Source organism: Nycticebus coucang, chromosome 6 (assembly GCF_027406575.1).
Source record: "Nycticebus coucang isolate mNycCou1 chromosome 6, mNycCou1.pri, whole genome shotgun sequence".
NCBI classification, from domain to species: Eukaryota; Metazoa; Chordata; class Mammalia; order Primates; family Lorisidae; genus Nycticebus; species Nycticebus coucang.
In genome coordinates, this window is record NC_069785.1 from 128,767,323 (window position 1) to 128,783,063 (window position 15,741).

The following is a 15,741-nucleotide window of genomic DNA, read 5'->3' on the forward strand; positions in this document are numbered from 1 at the left end:
TTACCCCCTAAAAAGTAACATTCAAGGTTAGGAAAATATAAGCAAAGTCAGTAAAGTAAATACAAAATCTATCCCTTAGGATTCAATGAACACATTGTTGACTAGCCAAAGGCAGAAGGGTGAGCTACCACCTGTGTGTTCATCTGTCCACTCAGACTCTGGCTGGTCCTCTACCTCGTGGCTTGGATATCCTCCATGCCAACTTACCAGGTCTGGGTGACTAAAGGCTATTTATGCATTGGATCAGATCCTTCTCTTTCCTCTCCTGTTCCCCATTCTCTGGGTTTTTGGCCACAAGGTGATGAGAGTCAGCCAAATTCTATCAGCAAAAGAATGCAATAAAAAACTTTGGGGGCAGAGTCCATGGGCAGGGCTAGGTTGTCAACTTCTTAGCTCGGGCAAGAAAGAAGCAGCAAAATCTTGGCATCTCTGAGGTCTAGGGAAATGATATTCATCCCTGACATCTGCAATCATGTGCTGTTTCACAAACCTGCGTGAGCAGTGAGCTTTTTAAAAGACAGATCCTCAGAACCATTAAATAGACCCTCAGCAATCTCCCTCAGATGATCCCCCAGATCAGATGGGTGTGGAAAACTACCTAGTTACCATATACACTAAATATTAGAGAGTATTATTTCCCCATGCTATTTCATTTTAATTTCATTGTCCCCTTTTGGGGTCAGCAGGAGAGAGAGAATTCCATTTGCCTGGAGAGGAATTGAGGCCCAGAGAATGGAGGTGACTTCCCAAGATAAATTAGTTCTGCCTCAAATCTAAGCCCTCTGGCTCTGAGGGTAGGACAGATGCTCACAGAGAAAGAATATGTGCTTTGGGGTCAGACAGGCTCCAAGGCAAGCACACTGCCTGGCACATGTAGCCATCCCATAATTTATTTCCCACTTCCTTTGGCTAAGGTCACTCAACCAGGGAGTGGCACGGCAGGGATTTAAAAACCTGTCATAGAAGTCCGCGAGCCACTTGGGTTCTTTACTTAGCAACTGAAGAGGTTCAGCTGGGTGGCACACGCAGCCAGAGAGGACCTCACCGCATGTCCCCTTCATTCCTGCCTTGCTGCCTATGACGTTCCTGGGCCTCGGCTAAACCCCAGAATTCTTAGTTTCTGTCTCAGGCTTGTTCTGAGACTCTACTTGGCTGCGATTTCCACTTCAGCCTGGGTCTCTAGCTCTGTAGTATGGACACCTTGGGGCTCTGTCTGCCTGGGACAGTCTGCAGGTGTTTTCTGAGGAAGGCACTCCTAAGACAGAGCAGCAGCCCCCTGGGAGCACATGTTGGCTAAGCACCCAGTATTATCCGTTTCTGGACAGCACATGGGGCTTCCCAGCACATGGGGCTTCATCGACTCCAAACCCAGGTGGACGCTGCTCTGTCTAGACCCAAATAAAGCTGCTCCTTCTAGGCTCCTTAGACCCAGGCAGCGGTGAGAGCCCCATTTGATGCAGTTCTAGTGACGTTTTTTAGCAGCCAGCGCCTCACATCCCTGCTTGAACTATCCAGCACCCAGGGGCTGAGCGCTGGCACACGTAGCCATCCCATAATTTGTTCCACCAGGAACACGGCCGCCGTGTCCCCCAGCCGCTGGGACCTGCTTGAAACCTGGGAATAAAATGGAAACCAACAAGCTGGGCTCCACAGGCATCTTCCGAAGCTGCCCACTCCTCTTCCTTGTGCGGTGTTTGCTTGAGATACAAAGAGCCTCTCAGAAGGGGCAGAGCACCGTGGGCAGAGGAGCCGACTGGCCCAGAGCTGGTGCCTCCTGAGCGCCTCCTGCAGGCCGACTGCTGCACCTGGCCCCGTCTCCCCCACCGCGTGGATGGCGCTCACTCTATTCAGACCTCAGTGGTCCCTGGGTGAGTTTTACTCCAAATCTCATCTTGGAACACACACAAAAAGATGACTTCTTTGAAAGGAAGATCTTGCTAAGAAACAGTGAGAAGGGGTGTGGTAACTTCTGGAAGTGGAGTGCGGCAGGATGCATATGAACTGGTAGTGACCTAGAACTCAGTCACCCTAGTCTGACGTTAGCCTAGACAGAACTGTCCTGTTATGCACCGTTAACTCCTGAGCTGCCCAAGGAGACTGGATTTCCACTCAAGATAGAAATTTCTGCAAGAAACCATCACAGGACAAAGAAATGAAGTAGTCTAGCAAAGAAATTAACAGAAAAGTTTCCCTTTAAGTTATTTTCAAACAGGTGGAATTTTTAACTTACAAGGATGCCTGTGAAACAGAGAAATGAACTGGATGGCCTTGCAAAAGGTCTTCCCGAGCTGAGGATTGTAGACAACCCTACCCCTTCCCTGGGATTTATTGTGTTGGAGGAAAGGTGGGGGGAGGGTAAGAGAACAGGGAACCGGGCCCCAGCCGTCTGCCATCCTCCCCTTGGCCACTAGGAGTCTCTGCTGACCCACCAGCTCAGAGCTGGCTGCCCACAGCCTCCCAGGAAGGTGGCTTGGGAGGTTACCTTGCCCAGGCGGTGGGTAGTGGGGGATAGGCTCTGAGGACCTCACTTCTGGAAATCCTGTCCTGACCTACCCAGGGCAGGGCCACCATCCTCTTCACCGCTTCCGTCTGCCTTCTATGCTGGCCACACAGCAGAGTGATTAGTTTTTTTGCAAGTATCTTTTTTCCCTAGCTTGGTTTACAGGTTTTTTGAGGAAAAAAGGGGTCTTTCTTTTAATTCCGAAAAAACTGCCTAGTACTGTGAGTGCTTGATAAACGTGTGGTCTGACAGGGCTTCAGCCCGGGATTGGGGGTGTGTGTTTGTGTGTGTGTGTGTGTACGCGCACGACTTAGGGGCACAGGGAGGTTACCTCTGTCCTCAGATACCCCTTCCCGGCAGTCTCCCTCATTCTGGCAGAGCCAGGGTCCTGTCTTAGACCGAGGAAAGCTAGTTTCCCAAACTCAGGGAAGCCAAGCACATATAAACAAGCCACCTAATCCTGTTCTTGCTCTACCCCTGTTGGGGGCTTTAGTCTCCAGGGAAAGGCAGCTCTGGCCTGTGGGGACAAGAAGCAGCTGCTGCTCTTAAGGAACATTCCTTCTCAAAAGAGAGAAGCGCTCAGGTTTCACTAGGCTGGTGAGAAGCTGCCCTTGGTCTCCTGGCCGCCCCGGGCCGAAGGGCTGCAGGCTGGGACAGGGCAGAAGGGACAGCTTTAATAATGCCCATGGCAGGGACTGGGCAGTGTAAATTCAACTTTTTGCCACTTCAGTCTGGGGGTGTCTCCTTTCCATTTAAGTGGTGATCCCTCCAGATTAGATCACTCCCCGGTTCCCACCCAGTCTTAAAACCCACTGGTCAGGTCATCAGGATGCTCAGCCACTGGGCTGAAGCAACTGCCCCATTTTTCAAAATGCAAAACTCCTTGTAGGTCAATAGGCAAGTTCCCCGTTCCCCAGGTGAGGGTGTGTGGGCTGGCTCCCTGCCTGTCCTGTCAGGGAGCTGCAGAGCTGGAGAGACCCGTGTTCTCTTCTCTCTCCTTCAGTCCATCTGCAAATTCAAATTCTTGCTTCCCAGAAATTTGCTTCTTCCTTTCTAGTCCCTAAACCTCTGAGGTATAGTTAGGTAGGGCCATCCCTCCCCACCCAAGACCCTGGCTCTCCTTCCTACGTGTCACGAAAAATATATGTATATGTCACCATAAAGCAAGAAGAACATTGGCTTTCAAGTAACCCATGTAGACTCTGCCACTTACTAGGTAGGTGACCTGGAGCCAGTGTCTAAACTTCTTTCTGTTTCCCTTTCCTTTGCTGTAAAGTGGAGAAAATAATGTGTACCTTGCAGCCTTGTTGCGAAGAATAATTTAGGTAACATTTCCAAAGCGCCTGGAACATACTGTGTTTGAGAAAAAAGGAGCTCAGTAACTGTTCACTGTCTGCTCTCCCTCTGCCAGCTCTTCTTTGGGCAAGAAAAGACATGGCTACTCAATTGACTTGTCTCTACCATGTCTCTAGCCCTGACCCCCTTGCCTACCCTGTTTCCCCGAAAATAAGACATCCTCCGAAAAGAAGACCTACTTACAGGAAAGATAAGACGTCCCCTGAAAATAAGACCTAGAGCATCTTTGGGAGCACACCTTAAAATAAGACACTGTCTTATTTTTGGGGAAACAGGGTACATTCTTCATTACCTTTAAAATCTTTAGCAGCTGGCCACCGCCATCAACCTCAAAACACAACCCCCATCGAATTGACTACAAGATACTCTATCATTGCATTTTGAGGGCAAGGACTGTGTCGCACTTGTTTTTATATCCTCATAACGCAGCAGGCTCAAGAGGTGCTCGAATAGATGCATGGTGCAGGGGATGAATGGTCGCACGGTGAACGGAGGTATGACTGGAGCCACAGTGCATGGTATGAATGGCTGCTCCCCTCTCCACCTCATCTCTATCCCCGAGAGACTCTGATACGCTCTCGCTGTTCCTCGCCTTCTCCCAGACTTCTTGCTCCATAGGAACGTACACCTCTAGAGCTGTCAAATAGGCTGCCAACTCTCCCCAAGCCTGCCTGAGATGCCCCCTCACTGAGAAGTCATCTTAAGGCTGGTAAATCTATAACTTCTCCAGTCACAGAAAGCAAACCCCCCTTGCTGGCCTCTCTAATCCACACAGGTTTGTTTAGCCCACCTCTGGGCAGGAACGGGGTCTGGCCGTGAAACAATGCAGCGGGGCTGGGTCTGAGGTCTGGGCTCTCCCTGGGGAGGATGAAGGATGCTAAGAGATGAGTGTGCAGATTGCCCCGGCCAGGCCCCTTCTGACTGCTCCTCCCTCATCTCTTTGGCTGCGTCTTTCCTCAGAACTCTTCACCGGCATGTTTTGTGGCTTATATAATTTGTCTAGATCTTCGGGTGTGACCCATAGCCACCTCCCACTGAGACTGAGAGCTCGTCCTGGGCTAGTCCCTAGTGTTTATTCTCATAAGACCTGGCATAGCACATACCGTAAGCACCCCCCAAGTGCAACTGAATGAGAACTGTGGTTCAGTTCAATTTGGCCAGAAGAGAGCTGAGGCTTATATCTCCATGGAGAAAGAAAGATGAATTAATACTTGAGTGAGGTGGGAGTTAGGTCCCCTCTAATGGTATGGTTTAGTTTGTGCCCTGGGAGGACAGGTGAACCCCGAGTTGGCACGTAGACTGAGTCTCCCCGCCTAGAACGCAGCCCCTGTGAGAAGCCTGGGCTCTGAAGGGCATGGAAGCCTTGGTGTCACTGGGTGCAGCAGGACACGATGGGTTTCTGGGGAAGTGGGAAGAACCAGCTGCGGCCAAAGTCCTTGGAAGTCTGTTTTAGTTCTGCCGAGTAGAGCATCTGCCCCTACTTCTCACCTGCACTCCGCCCCCACAGAGAAGACTCACACATAGAAATGGAAGGCGAAGCAAGGAATACACTCAACTCCCAGAGCTGCATGGAGGACGCGGTGTGGCACCTGAGACTGGGTGTACCAATCTGAAAACAAAAATGTCTCCCACTTTGCAACACAAGGCCGGATGATTAGCACATAGGGAAAACCATGAGCCAGCAGTTTGCAACAAAGCTGGCAGGTGGCTGGAATGTCGATCTGGAGGATCATATTCCAGAAGGAAGACTCCCCTTCCCAGCCCAGGCTGGCGCTCAGTATGGCTATTTCAGGCTGGGAGGGATTAAGGTTGAACCATGATGAGCACAAGTGTGTAACACACACACACGACCCACCCTGACACCCCTTTTCTCTCTCCTCTTCCACACTGACTCCTGTGCCCTGAACTGGAGGTGTCAGGGGCACTGAAAGTTTCTGGTCCCTGTTTCTTGGCAGCCCTGGGTCTCTTCCTCCTGGGAGAGCCGTACAAGCCCCCATGCCTGCCTGACCTGGGAGTGCAGATGGGGACAGCATATGACATGCCCCCACTGACCCCCACCTCCAAGAACCCGAGACTACACAGAGCACAGCCATCGTCTTGTGACTCTCTCCACCTCACTGTCGCTGCCATTCCTCTCTCTGTCTTTTTCTTTTCTTTTTCTCAACATCATCTCCCTTTTTCTCAGTCTGCATGTCTCCCTGTCACCTTCTTTCCTTGGCTCTTTTCCTCCAATTCTCCAGCCTGTTTCCAACTCACTCCTGAACACTGACCCTCTGTATTTGTCCTTCTTTTCCATTTATCTTTCTTCCTATGTCTCCTTTCCTCCTCTTGCCCGTCTCCCCATTGCGTTTGTTCTTCCAACAAATCCTTCCTGGCCATTTATCATGCATGAGATTTTGTGGCAGCCACTGCTGGGCTCATAAGGGAAAGTGCAACAAGACTCTGAAGGAAGGAGTCTATTTCAGGAGAATATCAGCAAGCGGAAGCCTGGGCAGCTGTTTTGAGGCCCATAATAAAGTGGTTTGGTGATTTCAAATATATAAAATACTGTCTCTACTCAAAAAGTGTTTGTTGTTTGGGAGAGGAAAATGAGGCCTACACCAGCATCGATCATATAAAGCCACATGCGATATTTGCAGTATCAATGGCTCAGTGTGCTCTGGTAGTTAGCAGGAAAAGTTCATCCTGGAGGGGGTTCAGAGAAGCCTCGTGGGAGAGCAGCCCTGCTGTGCGCCTGGGAAAGAGGCTGGGATGAGTCCACAGAGAGGCAGGGTCAGTGGAAGGTGTCCCTCGCGCTCGCAGGCATGGGCACCTAGGGCGGCCTGATTGGCCCAGAAAGGGTGGCTAAGGCCAGACCTAGCAGGACCTCAAACATCAGGTGCATGGTCGCAAAAGCTGGGGGGCTGGGGCAGGATGGGGTGGGGGTTCTGAGCAGGAGAAAGACATGAACAGAGCTTGAGGAAGATGGATCCAGCAGCAGAAACTTAAGGGATGTGTGGGTGTGTGGGCAGGCTGAAGAACGGCCATGAGGACAGGAGGGCAGGTTAGAAGCTCCTATAACAGAAGATGAGTAATCACCCTATTTACCCACTGATGCCTGAACAAAGTAGGTGGTGTCCCTCAGAGAAAATGAACGGACAAGTTCGAGTAATACCAAAGAGGAAAACCTCTCTGAGTATGTCTTTCCTTCTCTTTCTTGGTGTCCCCCCGTCCTCCCCCCAACAATTGTCTGATCCCTCTTTCCCAGGGGATCAGAGGCCTTTCTACCCCAGAGCCAGCTTCACCCCTAGGCAGAGATCTGCTGCTTCCAGTGATAGCAAAGTTCTTCCTCTTTCCTCAAAGCTGCAAGGGCCAGAGCACTGGGATCCCCCAGGTGAACTGATTTTGCAGCAGGCTCTCTGAAGCCTAAATCACCCAGAGCCCATGTTCCTCCAATGACCCTCCTTCCTGCAGCCTAATGACATCAGCCTCAGGCCCCCCACCCTGAGGGGGCCGCTGTGGCTATTAAGCCCTCTGCCCTCTCCTTCCTCCCCCTACCACCCTGGTTCACCCCCCAGCCCCAGAGCTCGAGGTAGAGTTGGAGGGCCCAGGAGGGGAAAGCCAGTGCCTCTCCAAGGACCTGATTATTTCCAAAGACTTGTGCTAATTTTCTGATATGATCCTCACATCTCTGTGAGGCACTAAATCCTCATTACTTTTCCTGACCGATGCATTCTAATTAGATCAACACTTAAAAAAAATTCACAATAGCCACAGGATGGCTTTCCATCTCATTAACTCCTCACTTATTATTTTCATGAAAATTACTGATAAAAATGTGCATCTCCATTTGGTGAGGCTTCACAGCCTCCTCAGCTCCTATCTTGCATCTCTCCCATCCCTGGGACTGCACAGCGTCACCATGGTAACCCACAATAATAGAAACTAATAAATTACAAACGAGACGCTCGTTGAGCAATTATTGTCCTCTTTTATGCAAGTTTCTTGCTAATTTTGATCATAAGGGAAAGTACAATAAGACTCTGAAGGAATGAGTCTATTTCAAGAGAATATTAGCAAGCAGAAGCCTGGGCGGCTGTTTTTAGATCTGTAATAAAGTGATTTGGTGATTTCAAGCATGGGAAGAGGGAAATAAACTTCTTGTCCTGTGTTCTGGGCAGTCCTCACTTTCAGGTCTCTCAAAGATCCCAGTGAGTGGACTGCGTGTGATACTGAGTGTATCTTTTCTGAGCTTGTTGTCAAGATGTGCAAGGCCTGGCTGGCCTTCCAGAGGTCAGCCTGCCCTGTCCCCTGCCTCAACCGACTGGAGAGATGGGGTATGTTTGCTATTTCTTAGAGGCCTAACACAAACATGGTGTAGCCTCAGTAACTCTGTTCAGCACCTCTTGCCACTCATTCATAGAAAGTTTACCAGTGTCCCCACACCAGCTGTCCAATGATAAGAGGCTACAGGAAGCCTCTTGAGGGACCCTCTGTGTGTCTGTCCAGCACCCAGGAACTCAGCGAGAGAGGAACAACAGGGCGAGGCCACAGCACGGGCAGGTGCAGTGAGTTACGTGAAAGGTGTGGCGAGGCAGCTTTCTTAGTTTGCAGGTTTAGGGGAAACCGAACCAATTCTTGCCCAGAGCTTGCAGTCACTATTTCTGCATTTCCCTGTTCCCAGGAAGGTGGCAAGTGAATCTTGGAAGGGGGTGGTTTGAGTTGACATTTGCAGTGGCCTTGAGCCTTGGGGTGGGAGACAGACATGTCAGGGCGGGTGAGTGGTTAAAGAATAATAAGGAAGAAGCAGTTCCAGGGGAAGCTGGCTTCATCTATGATGTGTGCAGGATCCAAGGAATGACTGCTTTTCTCAAACCCCCCTTCCTGGGAACACGGAGAGCTCGGCAGCTGCAGCCCTCTAGGGAAGGCTGTGGGGCTGGGACATCTGGGCCCATTCCTGGTTCATCCCCAGGGAACTCTAATCACCTGGCATAGCAGAGTCTGTAAAAAGGGGACTGTGCCACCCCAAACAGAAGTGGGTCAGAGGAGGGCCTTGGATGGATCCAAGGAGTCTAACCAGAAGGCCACCAGGGAAGCTTGCTGCACATCTGGCTCAGGAGCCTGGCTTAAGAGATGGGAGCCGGCCGTGCGTGTTACCTGTGAGTGAAGGTTAATGGAGGGCTGGTTTGGGGAGTAGGGGCCCCCGAGGTCGTTCCTGAGCAGGTTGTCACTGTGCATCTTGGTTTTGAGGCAGGTGATGTAACGGTTACAAAAGTCCTTACAGAGTTCGTTGACTTTCTCCAACTCCAGCAGGTGGATTCTCAGGACCTGGATTGCCTTCACCATCTGCGAGAGGGAGGAGAGGTGAGCCCGGGTGTGGGTGTCACATTCCCTTACTATCCAGCCCCCCAACCCCCACCACGCCCGGGGGAGAGAGCCCATCTCCTGCCCCAGCACGCGCTTTCTACACTCGGTCTCAGCCAGAGGCTGAGAGGGCACCCCCTTTCTCATCCACACAATTTGAATCCTGGTTATGGCTCTGTGCTGGTCATTCCCCTGCTTTGAGGACTCTGTTATCACAGCTGTTCTGGAGGCAGCTGTGGTATTCTGAGAACAGCACTGGCCTTAGAGACAGAAGGCCTGGTCCAAGCCCTGGGCCTGCCATTTGCTATCTGTGTGACCTTGGGCAAGTTGCTTAAGCTCTCTGCACCTTAGTGTCTAACAAATGAGGATAATTATACTCTCCCTAACAACTTTACAGGTCTGCGGAGAGTATCGTATGAGGGGATGTGCATGATAGCACGCTGTAAGGTGTGAAGTTCTGAACAAGCAGAAGGGAGATGCGGATCAGAGTTTCTTGCAAGTTCCCCAGGAGGTCAGGAACTGTCTATTCTTAAACACATGTTCTGAGCTCTTCATGTGATATGGGCTACCCTGTGGACAGCCATTGATACGTGCTGACTGACCGAATAATCCAGCATGACTTAGCCGGGCACTAGATGCCTGACTCTGCCATGTGGCCTTGTCTGTGCCCTTTGGATAGTTGTGTCTGTTGCCTCTTCAAATGGACATTCCTAACCTTCTCATGGCCACAGGCTGTTTCGCAATTGAAGCGGTAATCTTTTATTGCTGTTGTTATCATAAAAAGAGAACACTAAGGAAGATATGGAAAGCGGGGAGTTGGAAAAAAAAAAAACAAAAAACTATTTTTGATCTAATCACCCTAAGAGAATGATCATTATTTTAGCATAGTTCTTTTTTTTCTTTTTGTTTTTGAGGCAGGATCTCACTCTGTCTGTCACCCAGGCTAAAGTGAAGTGTACAATGATAGCTCCCTGCAGCCTCAAACCCCTGGGCTCAAGTGATCCTCCCACCTCAGCCTCTTCAGTAGCTGGGACTACAGGCACATACCACCAAGTCTGGCTAATTCTTTTATTTATTTATATATTTTTTTATTTTTTATTTGTGGAAAAATAAATAAGTCAGCAGACTGCCATGGCATCACAGCTCACAGCAACCTCAAACTCCTGGGCTCAAGTGATTCCCTTGCCTCAGCCTCTCAAGTAGCTGGGACAACAGATGCCTGCCACAATGCCTGGCTATTTTTACAAACAAGGTCTCTGGCTCAGGATGGTCTTGAACCTGGGAGCTCAGGCACTCCACTCACGTTGGCCTCCCAGAGTGCTAGGATTACAGGTGTGAGCCACCATGTCCGGCCCTATTATTATTATTTTTTTTTAGAGATGGGGTCTTGCTATATTGCCCAGGCTGGTCTTAAAATCCTGGACTCAAGTGATCCTCCCACCTCAGCCTCCCAAAGTGCTGGGATTATAGGCATGAGCCACTGTACCCAACCTAACATAGTTTCAATAACTTTGTACATACACTTTTATCTTCTATTTTACCTCTTAATTTAACAAATGTATTTTTCAAAGTATGAGAATTGTTCCCTTGTTTTGTCTTTTAAACAGTGAGAAGGCAGGGATGATGTCTAACCTGCTTACCACCAGCACATATGGATATTGGACAAATATTTATTGAATGAGTGAAAGTTGTTGAGTAAACACATTTTTAAGTGTTACATATTATTCCACGCCTGTGCCATACTTAACCAGCCCCTATTGCTGGCATTTTGATTACTTCCAATTTTTTAATTTTATGAAAGAATCTTACAGTGAATATTTTCTAAGCTCATAAGCCTTTTAAAAATATTTCTGCATTATTTCCTTAGGATGTATTCCCTAAAGTGACAGCTATAGACTCCTATGGTTCATGATAAATATTGCTAAATTGCTTTTCAACTGGGGGTTGTTCAAATGGTGCTGGAACAATTGGACATCCACAAGCAAAAAAAAAAAACTTTGATTTAAACCTCATACCTAATATTAAAATTAACTAAAAATAGATCAAAGTCATAAATGTAAGACATAAAACTTTCAAAAAAATAGAATAAAATTTCTAGGGTTAGACAAAGAGGTCTTAGGGTTGACACTACAGCACTGGCTCTCATCAAAATTAAAAATGGTTATTCTTGGGGCTGCTCCTGTGGCTCAGTGAGAAGGGTGCTGGCTCCATATACCGAGGGTGGTGGGTTCAAACCCGGCGCCGGCCAAATTGCAACAAAAAAATAACGGGGCATTGCGGCGAGCTCCTGTAGTCCCAGGTATTTGGGAGGCTGAGGGAAGAGAATCATCTAAGCCCAAGAGCTGGAGGTTGCTGTGAGGTGTGATGCCACGGCACTCTACTGAGGGTGACAAGGTGAGACTGTCTCTGACAAAAATAAATAAATAAATAAAATGATTGTTCGTCAAAAGACCCTATGAAAAGGATGAAAAGATAGATTGGGAGAGAATATTTGCAAACCACATATCTGATAAAGGACTTGTATCTAGAATATATAATACGTGTCTCAAAATGAAACAGTAAAATGACAATCAACCCAATTAGAACATGAGCACAGGACATGGTTAGGCATTTTACTGAAGAGAATATACCGATGGCAAATGAGCACACGAAAAAATACTCAATGTCATCAGCCCCTGGAGAAATGCGGATTAAAACCACAACGAGATATCACTACACACCTATTGGTGTGGTTAAAATACAAAGCAGTGATAACACCAAATGCTGGCGAGGAGCTGAAACCACATCACTCGTACATTGCTGATGGGAATGTAAAATGGAGCAGCAACTCTGGAAAACAGTATGACAGTTTCTTGCAAAACTAAATATGTGCTTACCATACGACCCAGCAATTGCACTCTTGGGCATTTATCCCAGAGAAATAAAAACATATGTTCTCACACACACACAAACTGTGTACAAATGTTCAAAGCAGCTTTACTTCTAATAGTCAAAAATTGGAAATAACCCAAATACACTTCCGTGCGTGAATGGACAAAGAACCTGTGGTTCATCCACATCATGGAATACAACTCAGCAATACAAAGGAAGGAACCATCGGTACACTCAACAGCTTGGATGGATCTCGAGGGAATTACGCTGAGAAAGAAAAGCCAATCTCAAAAGGTTACATGATATATGATGCCATTTATATAACATTCTTGAGGTGACGAGATTATGGAAATGGAAAACAGATTAGTGGTTGGCAGGGGTGCGGTGGAGGAGGCAGGGAGGAGCTGTTCTGTATCTTGGCTATCACAGTGCTTACATGGATGCTCAATGTGATTAAACCGCAAAGAACTAAGAACATGCGTGTGTATGCGTGCACACACGTGTGCATGTGAAAGCAGTGTAATCTGAATAATGCGGGTGGATTGTTCTTAGTAGTGAAATTGTGCTATGGTTATACAAGCAAGGAATCAGAACCTCTCTGCACAATTGCGTGTGAATCTACAATTATATAAAAATAAAAATTAAAAAAAGGAAGAGCTTATGGCCTTTCCATATCCATTTGTGTTGACACAAGCAATATAGAGAAGCCTCTATTTAATCTTTCCAGTTTTTGGCTAGCATTTTGATGCCTAAGGAAGAGTTCAGACAGTATAAAAAGGGTTGAAAACAAGGAAGGAACTCTCTCCCAGACCATTTTGATGGTGAGGTGTGTGTTGAGTGGCGTGGCTGGAAGCCAGCGTCACACTCTGCTCTCAGCCTCACTGGCACTTCAAGTGGAGATCCACAGTCCCTGGGCTGGGCTTGTGGACTGCCTGATGGGCAGGGATTGTGCTCAGCTAATTAAGGGTTTCCGGAGTACTAAATTAGACTATGTGTCACTCAAAGGCAGAAACCAACAATTGTGTGTCTTTATGCAGGGCTCAGTCACAGGTAGCAGAGGAGCGTGACCTCTGTGGGGCTGGGGCTGAGGGACACTGAGCAATTCTAGATGAAGAGGACGGTGACCTTAGTATGGGGCATTTGGACCAACAGCTGAAGTCTGGGGCTTTATAAAGCTTTAGTCCTGCATAAATTTCCTAGTTGACCTTGGCTATGAAGATCTTGGTTTATGTCTCTCAGAGTAATTAGCACAATCTAAGCAATAAAAGATGGATTGATAACACTGCCCAGACTTTCCTTGTTCTTACTATACTTCAGGCACTGTGTGAAGCCCATTTCATGCCTTATTTTATTTATTCCACACAACCACTGCGGCAAGTAGGAACTACTACTGTCTGTGTTTTACATTTGAAGAAAATAAAGTACAGAGAGACTGAGTTTGACCTGGTTAGCGTCACAGGGCTGGTAAGTGACATGCAGCCTGGCTGCCTCATCCCCGAGCCTGCGTTGCTTCACCCTCAGTACAAACTCTTGGGAGTTTTGTAGGTAGAGAAAATAGGAGTTTAAAGGGTGCATGGTTTGGTGGACAAGTGGCTTTGTGACAGGAAGTACGGGGTTCCAGGAAAACCAGTTAGCTTTGGAGACGCTGAAGTTGAGGGTTTTCACAGCATTCCTGGGTAACATACCTTCATTTCTCTTTGTGATTTTTCATCTGTTGCTCCTGGCCTCGCCCCCCAGGGTCACAACACTGCACCATCATAAGTGTCTGCTTCCTTATGTGTAAAAAAAGGGCTGGAGGTTGCGCCCTTTCCATTTTCTGATTCTCTGAACGATACCAGGAATTCTGTTCTCATTTTGCTGACAGTGCTGGAATGGGCCCCCCATGTGACCTGGGCCAGCTTCTAGGTGAGTGGGTGGTCCAAATTCACCAGGACACAGGCTGAATCTTCTCCTCTGAGGCTGTCCTGGTCATTAGGAGATGACCTTATTGCCAAGGACCATCTCTATGTTCTTTCAATCTGCTAATTAAGAAGCTCTTTCTTATATTCTACCAAAATTTCTCCTGTCTTAATACCTAAGTGCTAATTTAGCAGCCTTCTGTACGTACCAAGAATATCCAGTACCTCCTTCTACACAACTTCCTTCAATTTAATTTTATCCGTTCAACAAATATTGAATCTTACTATTATGGCATACGCTGGCCAAGCATCTGACTTGAATGAGTTGTTCAATTAGCTTTCTTTTCTTTGTACAAAAATAATGGCCAATTCCTTAAACCTTTCTTCTCTTTCTTCTCTTTCCCCCTCTCCTTTTTTCCTTTCTTCTTTCTCTCAACTTTTATTTCAGGCAATTCTGCATTTTTAATCAACATTCCATTTACTAATTTATTTTAAAATCTTCTTGGTAACACACGAGTATATATTCACACACATAACACACAAAAAAGTATCCATATCTCTTCATTTATTTTAAATATATAACCAATATATACTTATAAAAAAATCAGAAAATACAGATGAGTAAAAAAAATAAATAAAAAATAAAATTTACCCAGAATGGGATTTCATTTTGACCAAAGTACATTACTTAACCATTAATTTTTAATTCAACTTGTTAATATGTTGTTTAGGATATTGCATCCTCATGTATAAGTGACACATGTTTGTAATTTCCCCTTTATAATAATATACTTTCTCCAATTTTATTATCAGGTGTACCCAGATCAAATAGAACAATTTTGGAGTATTTCTTTTTTTTCCTATTGTCTATAAGATTTGGCATGATCTGTTTTTCAAAATCATCTTTTACTTTTAGTTATAAATATTAGTTGTCTATTTTTTGAGACTTAAAAAAAATAATAATAAGCAGTTAACTGATGACTCCATACTGAATCTCAAGAGTCAAAGCATTCTATAACAGACATACTCTTATTTGACAATGTGAATGTTACTTTCTTTGCATATCATTATTATTGCTTACTATTTCAATGTAGCAATTGTCTGATTCCTTTTCTGAATGTATTTATGTTCGTCAGTTCTTTATGAGGTTTTTGTTTCTAGTCCTTATCTTAAACGTTGTTACTGTTATTAAATTTTAAGCCTTTTTAATTTTATGAAGGCAAAAAAATGGAAACCTAATAAACACATGTATATATAAAAAGAAAAAAAAATTACCCAGAATAGCTTTGCTCAAATGAAATACAGGCAAAGTGTGTTTAAATCGGATCTGGGGCACAGTGGACAAAAGTGAACCTACCTTTTGGTCTAATGAAGCAAAGCTGAAGGGTTACTTCTTTATGGGCTAGTGGAATTGGTTTAAAGATTTAAAAGGGTAGAGTAAATCATAATGGTATTCTGAGGCAATGAATATGTAGGACCTGGTCCATATTAGAGAGAAAGATGGGCAATGTGGTCAATATGGGAAAAGCTCCTGGCACAGCAGAAGGCCTGTGGGGTTCAAGGTCACCCAGCCTGGCTTTGAGGCTGGTGGGATTGGGCAAATTCTCTGACTTCCCTGAGCCTCAATGTCCTCCTTTGTAAAATGGGGTTAATGATCATCCCTAACTTACGAGATCTGACAGAAGCTAAAGGAGATACCTCATAATAATGTGAAGGTGCTTTATAAACTGCAGTAAGCCAAATGCATGCAAGTTTGTTTGTTAAATCTCTTTT

General features: G+C 46.5%; 1 protein-coding gene across 3 annotated transcripts in view; it reads right to left on the minus strand.

Annotated features, from left to right (window-relative positions):
- PKNOX2 (PBX/knotted 1 homeobox 2) overlaps positions 1-15,741 on the minus strand; it is a 273,163-nt gene that overhangs the window by 25,074 nt on the left and 232,348 nt on the right. For all 3 annotated transcript variants that reach the window (XM_053594243.1, XM_053594244.1, XM_053594245.1), the window contains one exon: positions 8,993-9,181. In XM_053594243.1, the coding sequence (XP_053450218.1) occupies positions 8,993-9,181 (189 nt within the window). The remainder of the gene's footprint in view (positions 1-8,992; positions 9,182-15,741) is intronic.